This window comes from Pelecanus crispus, chromosome 12 (genome assembly GCF_030463565.1).
Source record: "Pelecanus crispus isolate bPelCri1 chromosome 12, bPelCri1.pri, whole genome shotgun sequence".
In the NCBI taxonomy this organism is placed as follows: Eukaryota; Metazoa; Chordata; class Aves; order Pelecaniformes; family Pelecanidae; genus Pelecanus; species Pelecanus crispus.
The window spans coordinates 5,103,708-5,127,572 of record NC_134654.1 but is presented as its reverse complement, the minus strand read 5'-3'; the positions used below and the strand labels follow the sequence as shown (position 1 = coordinate 5,127,572).

At 38.2% G+C, this 23,865-nt stretch overlaps 1 protein-coding gene across 5 annotated transcripts in view; it reads right to left on the bottom strand.

Moving 5' to 3' along the window:
• The window catches only part of NCOR1 (nuclear receptor corepressor 1), a 76,517-nt gene that overhangs the window by 15,614 nt on the left and 37,038 nt on the right, over positions 1 to 23,865 (bottom strand). For all 5 annotated transcript variants that reach the window (XR_012831526.1, XM_075719507.1, XM_075719506.1 and 2 more), the window contains 20 exons: positions 20,455 to 20,585; positions 19,711 to 19,928; positions 17,922 to 17,984; positions 17,088 to 17,227; positions 16,221 to 16,347; positions 14,234 to 14,789; positions 12,120 to 12,249; positions 11,622 to 11,817; positions 8,827 to 9,000; positions 7,753 to 7,913; positions 7,232 to 7,352; positions 7,030 to 7,131; positions 6,424 to 6,521; positions 5,422 to 5,590; positions 4,700 to 4,840; positions 3,373 to 3,456; positions 2,600 to 2,856; positions 1,884 to 2,244; positions 1,124 to 1,348; positions 134 to 343 (listed from right to left, as the gene is read on the bottom strand). Coding sequence is in view for 4 of the 5 variants with exons in the window: in XM_075719507.1 (XP_075575622.1) it covers positions 134 to 343; positions 1,124 to 1,348; positions 1,884 to 2,244; positions 2,600 to 2,856; positions 3,373 to 3,456; positions 4,700 to 4,840; positions 5,422 to 5,590; positions 6,424 to 6,521; positions 7,030 to 7,131; positions 7,232 to 7,352; positions 7,753 to 7,913; positions 8,827 to 9,000; positions 11,622 to 11,817; positions 12,120 to 12,249; positions 14,234 to 14,789; positions 16,221 to 16,347; positions 17,088 to 17,227; positions 17,922 to 17,984; positions 19,711 to 19,928; positions 20,455 to 20,585 (3,664 nt within the window). In the remaining variant the exon portion in view is untranslated. The remainder of the gene's footprint in view (positions 1 to 133; positions 344 to 1,123; positions 1,349 to 1,883; positions 2,245 to 2,599; positions 2,857 to 3,372; positions 3,457 to 4,699; positions 4,841 to 5,421; positions 5,591 to 6,423; positions 6,522 to 7,029; positions 7,132 to 7,231; positions 7,353 to 7,752; positions 7,914 to 8,826; positions 9,001 to 11,621; positions 11,818 to 12,119; positions 12,250 to 14,233; positions 14,790 to 16,220; positions 16,348 to 17,087; positions 17,228 to 17,921; positions 17,985 to 19,710; positions 19,929 to 20,454; positions 20,586 to 23,865) is intronic.

Here is a 23,865-nt window from a genome sequence, read left to right as displayed (position 1 = left end):
CTTGTATGCATGCATGCACCCATCCAGACACATGTATTTATAAGCAGCAACAAAAACAAACAAACCAATCAACCAAACCATACCACATATCCAAAACATGCTTTAGAGAACATCAGAAAAAACGCAGGCATACCTCTTGCTCCTGCATAAGGGAGAGCTAAGGTTTGCTCTCTAGGAGATAATCCTCTCGTTACATCAGGACGTAAATTGACTTGCATCTGCTGTGAGGTAATGTAGTCATTTAGGATTGTCTGTCGTGTATTCTCCATTGCGTAAAGCTGATACTGACTTGGGTAGCCTGGGGTGGGCGAGAGCTGCCTTTGGAACAGGTAAGCAGCAGCAGCTGAGGGTGAAGGATAGGGAAAAAAAGAAGATTTAGGAAGCAGTATGGGTGACACTGAATGAATGTTTCAGATGTTTATATAGCTTCAATGAGAAGTGCTATCAATTCTCTCTATCCAGTGCGAAATGAATTAAAAAAGCATTTTAATACTGATGTTTTATTGAATTTATGCACTGTATGCAGACAGAAAAAGCTAAATAATCCAGATTGGAGACAGGTATTAGAGAAGAGACTTGATTAAAAATATAAATCCTGAAGTTCTGAAGATGTAGAGGGCTGAAATACCTAAAGAAGGTTAAAATACCTCACAGAAGTGGACTGATGGATAGGTTAAAAGGAAGTCTACTGTATTTAATATCACCAGGGATAACCTGATAATCCCTCAGTAAGAATGAATTACAATCCTGAACAGAAGGGTCCTGATGACACTTTAATTCTATAGCATCTCCCACATCCTTCTTTGCACAACTTTCCTGACAGCTTTTAATATATTTCACAAACACTTATCTAAAAATACTGTCTGAACTTTTTAACAAAACAGAAGCAACCTGGCAGCTTCTAAAAGAAAGTTACAGTATTATATAATAATATTTTATTAAGTTTCCTGGTTAGATATTAAACCCCTCACTAAACTGAAATCAAACCACAACAGTATATATAACCTCTTATAAATTGTATCTGGCCATTGATAATTGCCTTTTAAAGGTATCTCTTCTGTGCATCAAAGCACACAAAATTTCTAAAACAAACAAAAAAAAAACCCAACACAAACATATTTACCAGGATCCAGAGCCCTGTGAAATGGCATAGCAGGATCTAAATGAGGAGGAAGGTGACTCCTATAGACTTCAGGAGTTGCTCCTCTGTGATGGGGGTCAAAAGGACTGTGAGTCACTACAGGATCAACCCCTGGGACTGGAGATTTTGCTGGCACACTCTCCCTCTGTGTTGGAGTAAGTGTGTTTTTCCTTTCGTGATTTGCTGGCTTCCCAGAAGATATTCCAGCTAAAAATAATGAAAACCCCAAATTAATAAAATGCATATTTTCCAACAGAAAATTCAGCTGTAAGTATACACTGGATCCCAAAGAACATTCTAGAGGACCCTGCAATCTGATATTATCTGATATTACGATTTTATATCACCAACTATTTCTGGTGAAAAATCTAAATCCTAAAACTAAGACTGCTTACACTTTACCATATTATCTTCCTCATCTAGATACCTCTGTAATTCAGGAATAGCTTCTGCCCTTAAACATTACCCTTGTAGGTAACACTTCCAATGTGATCCATAATCAAATGCAAATTGAGATTGAATTGCCTTCCCACCTCCATGTTACAATATGGCAGATTTTCATTTTCTTATTTCAATTAACAGCTTACAGCCTTCTAAAATTCCTTCTAGCCACCCTCCAAATTGAGAGGAGCCATTAGAATAAAAAAAAAAAAGTAGAATGGATTACAGAAACCAGTTTAAAATTAAGTTTAAAATTAAATTATTAAAACTTCTCTTCTTACTCTGGATAGGAATAACATACCCTCACTAACTCTATTCATCATAGGTGAACTCCTGGACATTGGACTCTGATAGTTCACAGGTGTCCTCCGAGCATTGGTATCATCATAAATGCCAGGGCTCAGCTGTGATTTGGGAGTTTCATGAAGAGTTGACCTGAGAACAGAGGGACCAGAGCTGACTACTGACGTGTGACGGGAACGTACTGCATCCCCGGTCTTCACATCTTCATATTTTCCTCGCTCCACCACCTTCACGTTTTCTGGCACCATTTCCAGCTGAGGCATTCCACGGGGTAGCTTGCTTGGTCCAGTGATTAAAGATTTTACATTGTGTTTGATGGCAGACTGGCCAGAGTTGCTTTCATATTTTATGGGTGTACCCTTAAAAGGAGAAAAAGATCGGTAAGGTTATCCTGCCAATGTTTCACTTGTGCTAAAGAACTCACATTGCTGATATCGTAGTTCATTGCTTCTATCACATTAGCACAGAATACAACTGGATTTTAGTGATTGTTACTTGTCAGTTCTCTCACATTTGCTTGCAAGCATGCTCCCTACAGGCGAAGTGTCAGGATTTTTATAATACACAGAAAATATTTTTAAGCTTTGTAAGTTGGTAGCTTTATTAAAACAAAACACTCCCCCCATTTGTCCTTATTCAAATAGCCTGAACTGATTCACTACCGAGTCGGTAAGCAGCTTTATGAGTAGCAGTAGTAGTGCTTTTTGTATTTACCTGAGATATGGAGCCTTCAATGATTGGCCTGGTCGTCTGCACCATTTCAGGAGTCTTGCGACTCTCCTGGCTTAATAGGTCCTGTCTTGGGATTTCATGGATGGAACGACCCATTTCTTTTATAGTAGTGACTCCATCATATGGTTTCCCCTTAGTAATGGCTCCTTCAAATGTCCTTATGGGAGGTGACTCTCTCTTAATCTGTTTAGGGTATTTCAAGCCTTCTTCAAAACTTTCAGCTGTTGCTCTTGGTGTGCCTTTTATAGAAAGAAAGAGTCACATTACTGGCGTTAATAATTACTAAGTCTCTTTTTTTATCAACAGACTAACTAACTGCATGTCATAATACTGGAACTTTGGTTTGCTATAGTCTATGATAATATATTCTGAAGACTAAAAAAATCGCCACAAAACCAATACTGAACGAATATCCAATATATTACTGAAAGCATCCAAAGTTATTTCAGATGCTGAAATAAAGGAAATAGCATACATCTTCAGAGGTCTGGGGAATTGTTAGTGTTCATTAAAGAAAAGTGCTAATTACTAAGTATTCGTATTAAAAAAAGTCTATTTTCCAAAAAGAAATGCTACGTTTACACACTAGCTTTGTATACAGCATATCAGAAAGCTGATTTATGCTCTGAAAACATGTTTAATAAAATAAGCTCCACCTTTAACACAGCTACCATTGTTAATAAGTTTTAAAGTTCAGAAATCCAGATTTTTGAGGATGTAATTAATGCTTGCCTTCTAAACTTGCAATACTTTACCTTGCATTATAGACCCAGACAATACTGTTCTCTCTTTTAGTTCGGCATGTGGGCTACCCCTAGGCAGTGCACGGCATATTAAACCTAAAATTAAAATGAACATAATTTAGAGAATTAAACAAGTGTTCAAAAAACCCCCCAAAACAACAAAAACCCTCCTCCTCCTTGCATACATTACAGATAGTATCTCTATCATGGTAGTGCCCAGAGGGCCTAGCCTCAATATGCTGGGCATTGTATCAACATGTTATGAACACCATCCTGCCCTAAAAAAAAAAAAATCTTTCAGTTCAAGTATTCATGCTATTACATTGTTGCAAGTTTTAACATATTTAGAAAACACAAGGTATTTTTTATAATTAAGCTTAACTCTTGTCCCAAAGGCAGTCACTGATTCTCTTACACTCCACTTCAGTTTCCTTACCCAGTAAAGAAAGGCGTCCATGACGGGAAGTGGAACAAAAAGAAAAACACACCCCAAAATATACCTCAGCATCCTCCAAATTAATCAAAGTTCATATTGAATCATCTGGGATGAGTTGAATTTACTGTTCCTACAGTAGGAATCTAAATCAAACCCCCAAAGAACTCATCATTTTCCAGTTTGAGGGCAGAAAATGCGTCAGAGCAACGAGATACAGCATAGAAGTATCAGAGCAGCTTCTCATATGCCTAAAGAACCTGAAGACGAGCCAAATGCATCAGCAACTTAAAGGCAACACTGAATTTCTATACACAGACTAGAAACCTCTTATTCATATTGTTCCATCTGATGAAAATGTACACAAAATAGCCTTTAAGAGCTACCCGAAGATGGGACAAAATGCACTTAAGGAGTATGCAAGACTTGCAGCTGTGCAAGTCTTCTGCTTGGCATCATCAAAGAAATTTCTTGCAGGAATGCAAAAGGTCACGCCAATGTGTTACCAGGGTACTATGCCATGGCTGAGACCAATATTTAACTGAATGGGAGTGTCCATGGAGTCCATGCTGGTATGACCCTGACTTGTTCCAGCTCTGTGACAACCCACTGGGACTGTGAAGAGTCAGTTACATGTGTCAGGTCTACTGAGAGGAGTAAGTGCTAGCTGAGCTACCTGCAGTTATGGTTAACACACCAGCAAAACAAAAAAGAAAATTAATATCTACTCCAGTCATATTTCCAGCATGCTTTAATTGTAGCGGTTATTACATGGATTTGGTTAGTAGGGTATGATTTAAATCTAATTTCTCATTTAGTCTGCTCCATAAAATAACTCTAAATACTCTTACATCAATGCAAAAGGTTTGGATAAAACACAAAACACCTTGGAAGCAGCTCTTTTACCTTCCAGCGGTGCAGACACTGGAGACTCCCGCATTGACATTCCTTGCTTTATGTTTCCTTCCATTGTATCATAGCTTCTCTTTAAACCAATTTCATGAGCAGTTCTTGGACTCCTTGTTCCTTCACGAACATTTTTAATAGCTGGCAAAAATTTACAAGAGCGTGGTTAGGAAATGTGGACAATAAAAAAAGACACGAGCATTACATTTAATGAGACCACAGGTCATTAATATTTTAACAATGAAACTTCAATATAATATTGTAACGTTAAACCATGAAGATCTTTTTAAGGTTGAGATTTGTTAAAAATATATTTGTTCAAACGGTTACTCATTTATCAGTATTTCAATTGAAGTTCAAAGTTAAATGATACATTTCTTTTGCTTTTAATACAGATCATTTTAAACTTGATCGCTTAACCTTTCAAAATAAATAATAATATTCCATGACAAATTGGAACTAAATGGCACAGAAATTAAATAGTTTAACTATATTTTAAATACAGAGTACAGGAGACACTTCAGAACACAGGCACAATTTCTGGATCACTAACTCTCATACCCCCAAAAAACACATGCAGGTCAATACTTCTCCCAGATGGCACCCAACTGACCGAGGTTTATACCTATCCACTTGGAAGCAGCTGTACTTCAGCTATGGATTATAAAAGCAGAACCTGCTGCAGCCTTCACTTTGATTAGGTAGAATATACAAATACTCACTATCGTAAGATAAAATATGCCCACTTTTGCCTTCATAAATAACATGGCCTTTGGCTGAAGCTTCCTCTCGGCACTTTTCTGGGCTGCTGTCTTCTGTAGCTAGCCGGGTGATAGTTCCCTTCAGTAATGCATCAGCTGCTATGCCAGACTGGGACAGAGCTGGTGTACCCTGCGTTTAAAACAATCACATATAATTCAGAACATGTCTATTTATTTAAGAGAATAGGGAGCAGAGAAGGGGGAAAAAAAAAAAAAACCCACAACATTTTTAGACCTAGAAAATCAATTACTTTATCAAGCAGTACGGCTTAAACTTCTGCCTCTATTATTAGACATTTAACGTAAATATTAGTAAGATAATTTGTAGGCAATTTGCTACCTTGTTAAAAAGATACAGAAAGAAGAATAGGGAGTAAAATATTACAACAGTATTTCATGACCTAGAACATTTACCCTGTAATACCATTTTGGGGGAAGATAACATACACTACATACTTAATGGTGCAATTAGGTTTTATTTCTATCCAAAGTAATGAAACCTACCCTTCTCAGAGGAGAATTGTTACTATTCCTCTCTGTACCTAGAGATCCCAAATCAACCAAAACAGTAGCATTTAAAAATGATGAGACAAAAAGGAGTTAATTTACCTTTTTGGCTTGAAATAGCATCTGCACAAGGCTGGTTACAGTTGATTTTAATATTTGAACTCAGGTGTGATGCTATTTTCATGGAAGTTGCTAATAAGCCTTCAGTTAGGTATACCAAAGGCTCTGGTGGTTTTATTTAAAAAGTTTAAAGACTCATATACATGAAGATGAAATCATGGTAATGCTGACTTCAGCAATAGTGGGATTTGACCGTCTGATTGTATTAAAATTTCTTTTTTCAAGGCAGATCCTACTCTGTGACATTAATTTACTTTTTCAGTCATGCAAATACATTCACGGTGATAGTTTAAATATGCTGGTTTGCTACAGCCTTCTCAGTAAGGGGAAAAATACCTGAGTTATGGAGCCTCTCAAAGAAGGAATGGTCTCAACAGAAACTTTATTGGTTGGAGTTCCTCGCGTTATACTTCCCTCCTGTATCGTTGTGGTACCTGATTTGAAATAAGAAGACATCCTGATAAATAAAAAAATAAAGAAAAAAAAGTAGCTACTCTGTTTGAAATAATTAAACACTCTCATAAGAACTGTTAGTTTAGACTAAAATACAGGGAAAATTTCAGTTTAACAGCATGCATTTGAGGCAGTTAGACTATTTCCTCTTTTAACATAGTCTTTCACAGACTAAAAGTCTTTTACAGCATTAATCCATAGTATTTAGTTTCTTTTCTTTTGATGTATTTCGATATTTCACATGCATTGCTCTGCATATGCCCTAGTGAACAACTTCATTTTGAAATTGGCATGCCTTGAAACAAATGTTTTTAAATGAGACACCAGACAGGAGAAGCTAACTACAAATACACATGCCTCGGAAAATAGGGAGTAGATTAATCATATAATACTTAAAAATAACACTTCAGCAGTCTGAGCTCTGGAAGTTAATTCTCTCCGTTTTCCCAGGCTCTGACAAAGTTTCTTAATCTGTATGATTTTCTTTACCTCGAACCACACTTTCATGTTGTGCCCTGACCAGGAGTCCCTCAGGTTGGGAATTCTGACTTCTGGGAGAGAATTCTTCTTGTTTGATATAGGGCAGGGAAGCTATTCAGAAGAAGAAAAAGAAAAAGTTTGGGACTTTTTTCTTTAATTATGAGTCATTAAATAGTCTATGTAAAACACATGTCAGCTTTTCTTTTCTCACCAGATTTGGCTGACTCCTGCTGCCTTGGCAGCCCAAGAGATATAGAACCCACTGACGGCTTTGCAGTTTCTTGGGTGTAGGTAGCTTGACCGTGGGATGTTAAGTAAGTGCCAGGTGTGCCCTGAAACAACAAATATGTTATATGTTAATTCTTGTTTCTGGAATGAAGATTCACAACTATGTTTAAAGGAGAATGCTAATACTACTATGATGCTATCTTAAAATGCTACAGTAGCAACACCGCAAAGTATCGAAGTGCAGAACACCAGGAGTGTAGTATCACTGTTACTTTGGAGATGCAGTTCACCTGAACTGGACATCCTTAACGATGCTACTAAATGTAAATAACTGCAACATGTTCTATTTTCTAAGGCACCTGTCATTCCTGGACTTTTAGAGGTAGCATGTATAGGTCTTAAGCGTTAATGCTGCAAACACATAACCGAGTACAAGATGTTGAAGGTTGGTGAAAGGGCAAAAAACTGATGTAAGCACAGCTTTTCAAATAATAATTCTCTTACTTGTGAGATTGAGCCTCCCATGATGAAGGAAGGTTTCTCTGATGGCACACTTGTTTTGGAGGATGGAATGAGTGGTGGTGGTGGTCTGGTGGGTCTTGTTGTTGGAAGGCGGACTCCTTCAGGTATATTGGTTATTACTTGGTGAGGTGCTGGCTGGAGAACTTGGGGGGAAAATTGTACATTAAATATTACAGTCTGTTTCAGCTCTACTAGTAGTTAGAGAGACAAGAACAAAAATAGCACAGTTCATCTGACAATTTCTGAAGGGAATTGCCTCACAATACCCAAAAGTTATCTAGCTGTATTTACAACTCTGAAATTCACTATGCCCAAGTGTATGCTATGCACAGAAACTGAATGGAGACTATCTAACCTTGCATCAAAGTTCAAAAAGAAATGGCAAAAGCTGCACTGTAAAATTGCAGACTCTGAAAACTAAGCTTTTAAAAATAGCAGTCCAGGGTACATTCACATTCTTGTTGTTTTCCTGTTTTTAAAGGAAGTTCTTATTCTTTAAATGGAATGCAACTGAGTCAAGTATAATCTAAGCTTCCCTGATTTTGTCTTAGCATGACATTATACTCCGAAGGGAAAAGCAATAATCCAAGTTTCAGAATTAAGATTTGTCAGTTATTTCGCTGTTTATAAAACATTCAGAATATAATATTAAGCAGTTACAGTCAGAAACTAATGCCAAGGATAGCAGCAGCTTTCTATTTTCCTCATCCCCCCCCCTTCATAAGAAAGGCCACCCATGGATATGACAGTACTTGTATTAAGCTGAAAAACCCTTGATGACTTTGTCCCTATGCTGTTCTAACACTCTTCAGATCATCCTATTTGCTTAATAAAAATACATGTTATGCAGCTGATGCAGCAATAAAGAACAAAAATACAACTGGAGCTAGAAAAATACTGAGCACCTATTTACATGCACACAGAGAAAACAATCTATTTTCTTTTTTTGTTAATTCACTAAGTGTTTAGAGAATAATTTGATGCTACATCAACTCACAGAAGTCCAGCTTCCGAAGGAAGAGTATGTATCACTATGATACGTAACAAAATATTTACCTGGCGGGACACTATAGCGAGCTGCATTCATATCAGGCTGGGGAGAGGCTTTATTGACTTCTCTTGGAGACAGCCTGTATGGTGATGCTGACCTCGTTGCTGTATTTTGCACTTGTGCTTCCTGTTCTATTGCTCGCTTGACCTCAGCATAAGGCATATAGGCCACCGGTTTTCCTGTGAAGGTTAAAGTTATCAGAAAGAAAAGAACTCTGGATTAGAAATTGGAGTCAAAAGGTCCAGTTTACAGCACAATTTTAACAAAGGGCCTACTCCAATGTCAGATGTACTCATCAGGTACAAATGTTTCAATTAAAAAGTAGTATTAAGGTACAGCTTAATTTAATATGTTTTTATGTCTATACTTCTATGTCCAAAGCTTTGAAAAACTTTCTCATACTTTCTGTATGTGAAAACCAGTATCCGGACCCTTTAGGTCCTTTAAGTGAAAGCTCTACTACTGAAAAAGATTTCATTTGAAGAAGATTCCTTTCCAAATCTTGTGCATCAGCCAGGTTTACATGCAGGTTCAGCCAGACTAGATGCCAATCCCACCAGACAAAAGGCCTCCCTTCTTTGTTTGCTTGCCCAGATAAGTTACAAATCCAATTTCAAACACCAATACTGCCCATCAATGGTGTTTAAAGGGAAAATACATTTTTATCAAATTTAGGAAATTAAAAATCCAGTACCAGAACTTCAGATATTCCTTTTCTTTGGCAATGGACAATTTAAGTATTCAAAATTACGAGCCAGAACAAGTCTACTGCAGCTGTAAAGTTATATCTTTAACCTCCACAGTCAAAGAAAGATGGCACTAATCATCCCATAATAGCTTTCTAAAGGATCTTTACTATTTTACTTCATGGTAAAGTATTGTGTAGGTGGTCATAAGCCAATTCAACAACAGGCCCTTTAGTTTGACAAGATGCCCCACAACACAGGCAGTGCTCTGATGTATACGATGCAAGGTTTTTAAACAGTCTGTGGGCTTCCTGCTGCATACAGCCGTTGGCGGACAAGCTTCACATGCACAGTGTATCTTAGGAAGTAGCTGTTGTAATGAGCTAATGGCATCTCAGCCCCTTCTAGTTTTCAGATTAAGACGTCCAGGCTTGTAGAACCCATTTACATTAACCACAATATCCCTCCCTCTCTGTCTGCCTCAATAACCACCTTGATTTTTGCTGGCAGAGACTTCACCCCAGAACTTTCCCACACTTCATAATACCGTACTGTCAATGCCAAGAGTTATTCAGGTAGTATTTCAGTTAAATGGTACTTTTAAGCAACCCCAGACTTTCCACCTAAAGAAGCAACTTCCAAAAACCACAGTCTTACCTTCCCCTCCCCAAATCTACAAGCTCCCTTCTCACCATTTTAACAAGCAAAAAAATGGTTATGTTTCTTTCATTTTGCTTAGGTAAAAGTAATTAAGGTGAAGCATTTTCATAACATACTTTAAAATTGTTATGCATATTAAATACAGAATACTTGAGTTTCAAAGAACACGATAGTTTATGTTGCTAATACTGTGGAGACAACAGAAACAACACACAAGAACATAAAATCTAAAAATGTAGCATTATGCAACTGTGATGACATCTCTAACATTGTAACATTCAGCACATTAATCTTACTCTGTTTATTTTCCTGTTACAATGTACAGTTTGTGAACCTATTCCTTTTCTGGTAAAGAAAGTTACCGTAAAAGTTACACACTTAGTACAGAACTGGGCCTCCCACAGGATACGCTTTTCTTGCACAAAAAAAGCAATCTTCTGCTAAGCTGTTTGTAATTTGCAAGCTGTTGATAGAACTAAAATAATTTCAGTTCAAAGAATGAAAATATAGCCAATATACATAGTGAGAAAGCATAATATGGATGTCTAATGAAAGCTAAATAAATGCATCCTTTGGCTCTTACGCAGCAATTTGGATGATGTAACACACACACTGTCCACCTGAATCGCTTTCCTGTAACCAGCAACGGTAACAGACGTGCCCTAATTTAGTCACCCTGACATGTTCCGTGGGCAGTTTTAGCCTTGTTCTGGACTGAAGATCACACTAAGAGTCACACTCAGGAAACACAGGTCCAGATCCCAGAGTTCAGTTCAGACCCTGCCTCCAAGTATCCTCTATAAATACAGAAGCAACCAACCATCACATTCCCAAGAGAAAGAACCTTTCACACAGCCCTTCTGCGGCCAGACAGGCTAAGCATGACAGTTCTACCATACTTTTGTGCCCTACTCCAGGGCTCAATGTCCACGTATGTACTCCAGTGCAGTAAAACATTCCTCTTAATTGTGCTCATAACTCCTTTAGCAATTCTCTCCCATCTTCACCTTAAGCTTCTGAAAAGGGCTCCCCCAGAACCACAGAATATCTCAGGTTGGAAGGGACCCATGAGGATCATCAAGTCCAACTCTCTGCTCCTCGCAGGACTACCTAAAACTAAACTGTACGACTAAGAGCAAACATGCAGTTATCTGGGTCCTCTCACCTGCACGCTTAATCTTTCTGAATCTCTCTCTGTAGGAACAACTCATTTTTGGATTTGACCCACATGAAGACAGTTTTTCTGCCTTATTTAAGTGGGCTACAATGTAGTTCTCCCAACACTGTAACCACAGCAGGATCTGTATGGTAGACAGGTTCCTTCAATCAAGTGCTATCAGAAAGCAATAACTAATTATCGGTACACTAAACTTTCATTCTTAAACAAGGCAGTAGCAGAACCAGGCAGACATAAAATGCAGTGTTATTTCCACGACAGATGTGAAAACGCCTACCTTCCCACTCAACATTAGGGCTCTTGGAAGTGCCACAAGGGCTTACAGCACTTCGATACTCCATATCCAGCTGCTCTTGCCTCTGGCGTTGCTCCTCCAGCAGCGCTGACTCATGCATCGCTTTAATGTGCCGTTGATACAGTGCATAACCACTCACTGGGGTTCCAACAGGAACAGTACAGGGACTGCAAGAAACCTACAAGGAGTGGAAGGTATTAACATCAGGTACATTAATACAGATGCTTACTAAAGTAACTATTTTGCTCAATGCCTCCACTGCAGCAGCTGTAGTCCATGTATGAGCATTTCAAATGGTCCACACCTGTTTTTAAGCTATTACTTGCATATATGTTTGTACTTAACCCCTCAAAAGTATTATGATAACAAAGCAAATGATACATTTCTTAACTTGTTTCACAATTTTTTCCCGCTGTAGTGTTGTGGCTAATTTTAGGGACAACAGATACTCCTTCAAACGTCACTTAAAACACCCCATACCATAGGTGGTATGACAGCAGCTCGGTGGTGAAGTTGTTGCAAGTCCATCTGCCCTTGCTTTATTGTGGATGATACCAGTATTGACCCAGTGGGATTTAACAGTGAGGGCTTTGACTCCCTGCTGAAGATACTGGAAAAAGAGACAGAAGGAAGGGAAAAGTATCACCAAAAAGGCCAAGATCAAACATCTTAAAAAATCTGCAGGCAAAAGTACGCCTCTCGACTTCAAAAAAACAACACATTTAACACACTACACAAATAGCTGAAAAATCAGAATCACGTTGTGTTTTGTCCCACAGCACATCTGGTAAAATAGGCAACAGATGCTGCTGTATTTTTATAATACACAAAAATACTAGAAGTGTTCAGAATCTCCAATACCAGAAATTTATGTATGCTGTTTCTATATGCACAGTACTGCAAGAATGCAACCTTCTTTATAAAGAATGCTCTGAAAAAAACAGATAGGAAATACTAGATATATTTAGTCCACAGGAAATAAACAAACAGTAGTACACAACAGACTAATTTCACATGGAGGGTTAATATATTTGTGAAGTGGAAAGATGATGTCTGAAGAGACAAGAAAGTGCAGAAACACCATCAACTGCACTCTTCCAAAGAGCACATGCAGAACAATGATACTGGATACTTTTGACATTTAACATCTATCCTTGGTCCTGCGTGTATATTAAGACCACGAGGAGGGAGGGGGCATTGGCTCTGACACTGCGCTATCGTTACATAGGAATTGCACCAGCAGAACACTAAAAAGACTTCAAATATCATCAGTGGTGTCAGCCATCCCTCAAAAGATAAAATGGTTCCAAAGACATGCAGCGTTGTCCATTTGAAGCCCTATGTACTCAGGTGGGTTATTCACAGTGTTTAGGGCCAAGTTCCCAGGAACTAGTATTTGCATGAAGACATTGTACACTGTGGAGAAAGAGGTCAGCCATTTCTTAGGACACTTGCCCATTAATTTACAGACACTGACTGGTAAGAGTGAGAAATACTTCCACTACTCTATTATTAATAGCCTGCCAGGGATTCACTTCTACTCATTGATATAACATGGTTCAATGACAGTAATCGGGTACAGGACTGTAGAGGTTATACAAGCAAATAAATGTGAAATGTTAAACTAAAGACATCAATATTTTATGCCTCTAGATTATTATTTTTTTTAAAGTAAGTTTCATCTCCTACTAAAAGACATGATCAGGCTGTTTTCCCTGTCAAATTCAAAGAGTTTCGGATGCATTCTACTAAACTGAGTTTGTGAGGGCAAGAATCAATTAGAATAACTCCGTCTCCAAAGTTTTGGCTCTACGTTCAAACAGTTTTTCACTAAAGGGAATGGAGAGTCTACATACTATCCCACACTAACCAATCACACTATAAAAATATTCCAAACCTACTTCTGAATGTGTAAATTTGTTCATAAATATTGTGTAAAACTAACAAAACCAAAGCAAAGAACTTTAGTACAGATCCAGTTATACAATCACCGTTGAGTTCCTAAGTGGATAGATGGGGACATTTACAACATTCCCAACATTATGTACTTAATTTTTTTAGTTGGTTGCCAATTTTTAAATAGCTGTGTATCAGAAAACCCTGCAGCAGCAAGATCTTCCCCTTCCCACCAGAAGTACCACAGAGCTACTCATCATGAAAACTCATTCCAGGAGCATCTTGAATCTCTTTCTCGCTTTCGCAAATTTTAATTGTTTCAGTAAGCTGCTGTCCTTTCCAGATAATTAACACAATTCCCATTCTCTGAACAGATCCCAAATGGCTTGATTTCCCTCATTCTCTAGCTTTCCAGGTAGTTGTGCTAGTTTGCTACCTACCTAGTCAGTCTATCACCATGGAATTTTGCCTTACCCTGCCTTAGAAGGCCCTTCTTTTGGCTTTCCATCAAAATTTTAAACCAACATTTCCCTCTGTTGCAATTCCAGCAAAGACTCTTTAGAAATTCTTTCCCTAGTAGAAATGCATAACAGAAGTGTCGCTACTGATGACAGTTTTTGCATCACTGTTAAGTAATACGACTTTTTAAACAACTTCTTAAAGATGGCAATATTTGAACATTCAACAGTTAAACTCACCCTTGTCTGTCAGGTTCTCCATCAACCTCCTCATCAGCACTACAGGTGGCACTTGAATCATTATCTGAATGGGATTCTTGTCGTGCTGTATTAACTTGTTGTGACAGACTATAGTCCATTTCCTCTGGTTCTGACTTTTCCTTGGGTTTCTCCATATCTCTCTCTTTGGTATCACTCTCTATTTTCACTTGAATATTCTCTGGTAGCCGCATTTCAGTCTCTACAGGTTCTACTTTGGTATGCACTGGAAGAGTAATCACAGGCTTAGCTTCAACTGGATGGCTTCTACTGTCAACCTCCATAGGCTCTTCTGCCTCATTATTTATTTCTTCCTTAACCTGTGGCTCAGGGTTCTGACTTTCAGCTGTCGATACACTTTGGGTTGTTAAGGAGGGAGATGTGCTGGTTGCAGGTTTAATGGTAGATTCTTGTTCTGCTGTCGCCTCAGTGGTTACTTTTGAAGCAGCGCTCTCGGATGGAGTTTCTTCACTTGGTTTAGCAGGTTCTGCTGGAGTTGGAGATGGAGCACTTTCTGTATCAGAACTATTTTCAGCACCTGGGGAAAAAAAAGAAGTTTTGGCATAAATGTTCAATGTTAATAAAACCTAACTAGGCTTTGATGAACTGCTTCTTTAGAATAATCAGATATATGTCTGCTGTCCCAAAACACAAGACAATTGCCCTGAAGAATTGACTCACAAAGGGAGAGTAACCAAAAATCAGCAGATGCAGGTTAAGGAGGGAGACTGGAATTACAGAAATAAGACTACTTAGCTAGCTCTGATCTTATAGAGCACCAACCAAGTAAACTTCCGTGCATATGTCAGAGACTTGGTACTTCCATATATGACGCAGCTTTATTACAAGATTGGAGTCAACATTCACAGTCCCTAAGGCACAGCTTCTATGATTTAAATTAACATGTTTTAGAGGCATCACTGGCAGAAGCAGCAAAACACAGATTTTTACATGAAAATCAGTCACATTTTATAGACACGCTGACTTGCAATTCTTGCTGTAAGTTAACAGTTCTAGTTTACCATTATTTTCTTGAAAACTTCTTTGCTCTGTGAAAGGTGTAAACAGCATTGACAACTGGATACCAATTAAAGAAGGGTATTGATTCTTGCAGTAAAGAACTACCCTCCTCTTTTTAGCCTAGTTCATGAATGTCATTATATTATAAATAGCTTTTTGATAAATAAAAACATTTATGAAAAACTATGGCAGCATCTAGAACACAAATGTTATAATCAGGTCTTGTCTTCTGATAAGAATCTTCATTCTTTAGAACTACATTAATATTTTAAGAATGTTTGTTAAACAAATGGATGCAATAAAGATCCATCAATTTTAACCTACCCGTCTGTAAAACAAGTAATTAATTTTGACTTATTACAGAAGTGGACAATTTGCTGAATTACACACACACACACACTGCAGCTTAAAACAAAACAAAAAACAACCAAACCCCAAAATCCCCAACACTTGGCCATATTCTCTGATTCATTGTTTATGAATTCTATTGCTTACAGCTTCACAAAAGGCTAGCCAAGACTGACTGATGTTGAGTGCCTATAATTATTAGCAGCTGCAACCAACACATTTAAAAAAACCCTAACACTTAAATTTGCCTGTCTGAAGTTTTACTGAGACTATCAACTAGCAAAGGTTACATATCTTTGCTTCAACTTGTTTCAGCGTGCACAATTTTTTGATCCAGTGCTGTCAATTTATCCTCTAGAATATAGCATAGTCAAAGCATTTCAAAATACTAAGCAATAACATCTTAAGGCTGCTCAATACTAAAAATGTTTTTCCCCTCCAGATACAACCAGTGAAGTGAGTTCCAATTACTAAAATCTAACTGAAACGTAGTATTTGAGCACTACATGATGAAGTGGAACACAGCTTTCTGAGCATGTAATTGGCACAAAACACATGTCCCTTTCTGTGCATACACAAGTTTCCCTCCCAGAAAAGTTACCTTCACTGTCTTCTGGATTCTCTTCTTCATTAGATGCTTCAATATCTTCATCCTCCTGAGCTGACACAGTTGAAGCTACACTCTCACACTGTGATACATCTCGCTCCTCACGGGGCCTTCGCGAAGACTGATAAAGACACGGCATTTACATTGTACTGAAAATTTGCAAGTATTATTTCCTTTTACATGCATTGTCATTTATCAATCTGAGGTTGAAATGAAAGACAGAGATTCTCTCTTTAGCAAAGATTCATTCACAAGGGCACACTCTTTCAAATTCAGGTCAGCTTTTGCTGCTCCGGATCAAAAACAAATTTGGGAACAAACCACTGTATCAAGATACATTTGGAGGACAACAGAACTACTGCAGCAAACACAGACACTCATGCTCTTCAGTGAGAGAAGACTAGGATTAACACTGCAGTTTAGAGGATTCTAACACTCAGGATTCTACTTTAGATCCCCCAAACCTTTCAGTTCCTGGTCTTCTACCCATTCTCTTGCTCTGTTTTATAAGGTTACTGCTTATTGTGTTTCAAGGTAGCTGTTCTACAGCGATGACCTGAACTTCTATAGTTGCTGGTGTACTGATAAGGAACGTGGTTTTCAGAGCACTAAGGAATTCTTCAGGCTCAAGTGTTCTATCCGATAGAAAAAATTTCTATTGCGTTTTAAAGCAAGAAGTGATTAATATCACAGGTCAGCGAGCATCAGCCACCTTTTCTAGGAGATTTATGTCACAACACAAAAACAAGTAGAAAAGGAAACAAGTGGTGATTGCAAAACAGTCTTAGTGAAGCATGATGAATGACTTCAGAAAGATGTCAAGCTTTCCCCTGCAAAATATTCAAAGCCTACTGCACTTACCTTCTGTTTGTGCTGTTGGAGGAGGCTGTCCAGATTGTGTCTCCTTTTATAGTTGAAGTAGAAGTTCTTACACTGAGCTTCACTTTTCGTCCCAACCATTTTGGCAATTGCTGCCCAGTTTCGTCCATGTTCCACTAGGCCTGTTCAAACAAATAAGAACCAATATTTACTATGATAAACAATTCAGCTGTCCAAACCCAAATAAATGGAACAATGTCTATGGAAAGGTAAGATACAGAAGTACTGCTGTCCTTAAGAGAACTCTCACTATGACAATGTATTTGGTGATTACTATGGGGCAAGAAAAACTGCATCACCCTGAATGTCTGCTTATGAGGCCTTCAAACTTAACTATTTGCTGTTGCTAATATGTAAAACTTCTGCTAAAGTATTGATTTTATGCATGAAATTTGCAAGTAACAGTATCTGCCAAATGACTAGACAAGTTATAAACCACATTAGCTTTTCTATGAAAAGAATGTCTTATACAAAAGGAATTTTTGTAACTTATGAACACATTACTTCGAAAATTTACACATGATGCACACCTTCACATCTGTTTCACAGACTTCCGTGGACCAAGTACAACATCAAACAGTTCTACGTAGCCCATATGAAACAAGTCAACATGAGCCTCAAGAAACTGTTTTTGTCTGTTAAAGATGTTTGCTCTTTAAAAAAACAAAACAAAAAAACCAAACAGCAAATTTCAAATTATTCATTCAGTGTCATGTTGCAAAAAATCACAGCACTCATATTCAGTAATTCAATAAATTATTATAATTTTGTCAATACAAGTATTGAGAAGTAAGTCAAAAGCTTTACGAGGTTTACCTTTCTTAGCAACTTCCATTTCTTCTTCTGTCCAGCGGGATGTCTCCACAGGCTCTGCAGAAGCTGAAAGAGAAACAAAGCCATTTATCAGAGAGAAGACCAGGATCCACTATTATGGCACCAACCATGAATCCCATAGTCACCTAAACTATTTACATTCAGGCTTGCTTAAGTCACTTGGGAAAGCTGCTCTTCTCAGTGGGAAGTAGTCAGCCTCCTTTAAACCAAGTTATAGAGATATAGTAGAAACCACCAAAATCTCAGCAGAGCAAACTGTTCAAGACTATTCTGCCTACAAAACTGTGATTAATTATCTGTCAAGGAAGACTTGTAACTTAGATGTATTTACCACTCAAATTTTATTTGAACTGTCAATAATTACCATCAACTACTAAAAGCAGAAATTCAACATGCTACAAGCTAGTTCCATCTTATTTCACTGACTGCTGTGGAAAGGACCGAAATGGTCATTTATTGATTAGTAGGTATCAAGAAATCTACTAATTTTGTATTCACCAAGTCTCCTACTGGACAGAGAAAAATAAAACAAAAAACCAGTATGTAAAACCAAGCAGAAAACTAAGTATGATTCAATACAAAATACTTTTAATTCACTTTTCTGGATTTGATATAATTCTGTTTAAATTTCTGAATGGCATTAAACTGCAACAGCCTCCATTTCCTTTTCATAAAATCCGCCATTCTGCATAGCATGCAACATGGACCCTTCAAAATCTCCATTAACAAACAATAAAAATAGGACACTATAAAGTACCTGATCCACTGAAAAGCTATTTTGGATTTTCCAGAAAACCCTGCAAAAATGGTTTTAAAAAAACAAAACCCAAAAACCGAAACACAACAAGAGCAAAAACCACTACTGCCTTAGTCTAGCTGCTGACAAAAAAACACCACATCAACTGAGCAAGAGTATCTATCACAATCTGATGTTTACAGTTAAATGAGAACTAATTTGCCCACCTACTCTGTTCTTTAGGATATGGAGAAAATTTGAGCAACAAAAGAGTTGTTACAGCTTCTAGAATAGCAGCTACAGTAACTACCCAGTTGAAGACCTAGGAGCAAACAACTTTGCCACAGCACAGCACTGCAAGGGAAAAAAAAATAAAACTGCCCCTGCCATCCTGGATAATTATTTACTAGCCACAAGGTATTCTGTTTCCTAATATTTCTGCACCGCCACAAATTTTATCAGCCTTTTCAGAAATGCAGCCAGAGATAGCATAGTCTTTTCTAACCATACATGCCAAGAAAGTAACATTATTTATTTTAAAGAAGTCTCTTGCCATCTAACACAGGAACAACAACAACAAAAACAACTTGCTAGGATCTATTTCAGATTATGAAACTCCCTAAAGTACTCAAGTATCAGGCCTACTTATTTAACAATAACCTCTGTGAGCTACAGGCTGTAAGTCAATCTGTGTCAAAGGCATTTGGATCTCTACAGATTCAACATTAACCCTGCAAAGAGAGAAAAAGTAGTTATCACAGAAAGGTTGAACTGCCTTTTTTCCCCCCACATGGTTTTAACAGTCATCTGATTACACATACACTATTCATGAAGTTACACTCGTGAAGTTTTGTGACTGTGTGACCGCACCACACAGCCACAAAATTATAAGCAGGGCTAAGAATAAGGATGTAATGCAAAAAACAAAAAAAAAAAACAAAAAAAAAGTGCACTGCATGCACAGAAAACAGCCTCATGTCAGTGAAGAGCCAGACGAGCAGATGGGTCCCCGAGTGTCCTATAAATGCTACTCACAAGGTTCTGGTGGGGGTGGAAGAGGTGGTGGTGGTTCTTCAGTGGCTGCAGCTGCAGCAGCATTTGCTTGTGCAGCTTCATTTGTCATTGATCTGGTGATTCTGCCCTTACGACGACCTTGACTATTGGCAGTTTTTCGGCCCCTAGGAGTGGCTTGCTCCCTTTCCTCTGTTTCCTCTGGTGCAACTTCAGTTTTGTCCTTTTCTTTGGTATTGTCTCTGGGAATAGTTAAAATATAATTCAGTCACATTTAGATAGCTGTTACGGGCAGATTTTCCTGAATATGGATGTAAAAAACACACCAACCCCCCCCCAAAACACTCCCCAAAAACCCCAAATCACAAACAAAATGCCACAAACCCAAAAGATTCCTTTTAGTGAAACAGAATTCACTTAATGCCCACAATTTAGAGTTGCTAGAGAATAATATAGATACATGATATATCAACTTCAAAGAAAATATGAACACTGTGATAGAACATATAAAAAACCCCCCAAACCAAGAAGATACAAAAATTATTACGTGTGCAAAAAAACAACCCCACAGCTTCTTCCACTGGTCTTACTGCAGCAAGACAGAGAAATTGGTGTACCCAAAAAAATTGTTTAATGCACAAAACCTAACCTAAATAGCAACAGTTTTCAGTCTAGATTTCACTGTCAGGCTAATGCAAATCCTTTTCTGATCTTTGCAAAAAACTGCGATCTAGAGTGAATTAATGCATTTTCAGTACATATACTTACTTTGATTCCTCCTTCTCATCCTTGTCCTCCTCATCTTTCTTTTCCTCCTCTTTTTTCTCTGCTTTTTCTGCTTTTTCCTCTTCTACCTTTTCTTCTACCTTTTCTTCTTGAGAAGGACGAGCAATTTGTTGCTGAAATGAAGTGGGATTTACACATTATAACACTGTGATAACACAAAGGTGCAGCAACTTGTACTCAGAGCAGCAGAAACACTGATGCTGCCTTACCTCCCACTTGATAATATTTTAAGTTAGTCACTGCACACCAGTCAACAGTAAAAACCTATCTGCACCCTGAAATCATAATGAACATGAGGTTCCAGCATTACCTCCCAGACTTCAGAAGTCCCCTTTGCCACAGAATGTGCAGTTTCTGTATGTCAGCTGTATATGCTCAGTACCTCTCAATTTGTTTTCTCTTACATTTCTTCTGGTCAGCTGCCCCTTTCAGATACGGTATTTTGTCTTATAAATTCCATGGAGGTACAAGCTTCTTCCGCAAACTGAGTACAGAGGTGATAATGTACATGTACATGTGTCAACAAATACATGCGCTGTTGTATGCCACACAAAATGAACAGCTATGTATTAAAAGTGCTTAGAGAGGTCTGACCAACATCTTGCGTAGTAGCGGTGTTGCTCCTGTCAAATTTTATTTTTAATGTTGTCCATTTTAAAATAGTGAAACCTGATAGCTCACAACTTGGAAACAGAAGATCTCGTAGCATGAACATTATGACCGACTCCAAGTCATCTTCTCAAAACCGTCATTAGTAATTAAGAAATATAATTGTTCAAAAAATTGGCTCGGAATTTTAGACTTATGTTTCCAGTGAATTTATGGAAGGAAAATTATAGCCTAGAATTATTTATTTATTTATTAAACTATAGTCTTTATTGAGATGATAGTTTTACAAGCACATAAGCACTGACAAACAACAAAGTAATTGCCATTACCTGTTATTAAACTAAGGAAAAACACACAAAACATTATTTACGCATTCTCTGTTAAGGGACTCTCGCTCCTCATCTTTCAAAGCAATCCAGATGACTACCATGTGCAAGGGTATCTCATTTTATAAAGCACATAAATATGATTTAAACTTTCCAGAAGATACAATCTGCTTCAAACAGGAACTAATGGAAGAAATTTCTGTTACTTTATGTGATCACCTAGAATTACCAGCATGGCCCCTTACATGGGGGGGGGAGAAAAAAATTTAAAAATAAACTAAAAAAAAATCTAAGTAAAATTTGTGGCATTGTTTTTGCTATTCCTTATCACACACACAAAAATAGCCTCGGCATTCCCTGTCTGACTTCACTGTTAGAGGTGGCCTAACATCAGACAAGCCAAATACCCTGTGATGTTTTAAGAAAGCATTATAAAAATGACACTGCTCATAGAGGAAAAAAAAAAAAAATCCAAACATTAGGAAACATCTATCAAATGTGGCTACAGAAACGATTTCCTTAAGTTTTAGTGTTGTAACCCTCCCTAAATATATTTAGGAGCCTAAATATTGCTTTTTGCCATCCACAATGATATAACTGCACATGGCCAATACATCTCGCTTTCCAACATCGCTGAATTTCTATGTCCACAGCTCGCCTGCAAATTCCTTCCTCTCCAGGTTAAAATACCAAGCAGCAGTTGGTTGCCACTAAATAAGTCATGTAACCCACTCCCCAAATTCCCAGAACCCTTACACGAAGCAAATGGCAAATGAATTCATTCTCTTGATGGGCCTCAAAAGCCAGCAGCACGCATCAAGCGTCTAGAGCTTAATCCATACTGCCCATTCACACTGAATAGTATCTGTAAGAAGGTGATCTTCTGAATGGCACAGAAAAATCCAAGCCTTCCGCACTAGGCACCACACAAGAAGAATGAGAAAAGAAAGCTTGAGGCTGCAGGCGAAGTTACAGCAGGCGAGACTCCAGTTAAAGGTGAGAGGAGAGGGAGGAGGAAGAAAGAGCTCTCTTCCTCCTCTCTGAAAATACATGTTTATTTAAAATGCATGATTACAGTCTGAATTCTGCCTTAAATATGCTTTTCATAAGAAACTACGGAACGTAAAAGAGGGTGGGGAGTCAGACATGGCCACATAGAGGGAACCGCTACGCTGAAGGGGCTCGAATGGATTAAACAAACCACCTCCGTCCCTCGAGTCACCGCTCAGAAGAACTGCAATACCCAGATGCACTGCACTCACATTTGGTGTGTGCAGAACCGACTTGTTCCTTATTGGGAATTAGGCTCTGCAAGTCAACTTTAAGGAGCAAAACACATGTAATATTTATAAAAAGCTACTTTTCAAGTAAATACCCAAATACACTTGGCAATTCATGGAAAGACAAGGACAGAGATCTACAAGGTTGCTGTCCTAGGACTTCATTAACTCAGATTTTACAGTCCACTGAAAAATTCCTCAAAACAGCTTTTCTTTTTCGCAGAGGATCCAACCTTCCTATAAGTGTAGCAGCAGGTGTCAGTGTTTCACTAACAAAACTGAGGCTGGAAACAGTCACAAAAAGGACTTGTTTTTGACATTTTAATAATGTGAACTGGAGCAGAAAACCCTAACGCTAACCACTATCATCTTGCTGCAAATCATTAGCATTTAAGATGCTGGCATTACTTAGTTATGCAAAAACTTCCTTCAAGCAAGATGTCAGAGATATGATAAAATAAATTATTTCCATTGTGCTAGATAGATTGGCCTCAAAAGCAAGGAGTTAAAAATTGCATTTTCAGAAGGGGGGAGGGGGGAAATAAAATAATCTGTATTTTACATATAATCTATTTAGAAAACAGTTACTGAAAATCCTCTGTTCTTTTTCCCTGGCTAACTTAACATCACACTTTGTAAATAACAGAATTCTCTATTTCACAGTGAATTTATTTAACATGCATAATCAATAGGTCAAGTGCAGGTTAAACACAAACCTTAAAACAGTTGAAGCCTCGGTCAGCGACGTACCTGCACATTCATCTGTTGATTAAAACTTTTACTATCCAGGCAAGGGGACGGGCTTTAATTCAGGGTACGATTCAAAAGGACAAAAACCACACCAGCACCGACATCACACAGCTCTTTAGCAGAGGCTGCCTGACCCAGCAACGTGTTTATTCCAGGAAATTGTGTCATTCTGCCACTTAAGCTGCCCACAGCAGAGTTGCCCATCTCATATACAACCTTCTAATCTCACCGGGGTCACCCGAGGTAATCCCCCCTGAGCTCGGCTCAATTGGCTGTCCCAGACATCCAGCAAATTTCTGTCTAGTCAGATCACTGGGCTGTACCACCTGCTGCAAGGGCACACGGCTTGATCCACAGGCGCGCGCTTCTGCTGACCAGGCGGCCAGACCGCCGAAACACACCCCTTGCCGACTACCGCCTTGCTACCA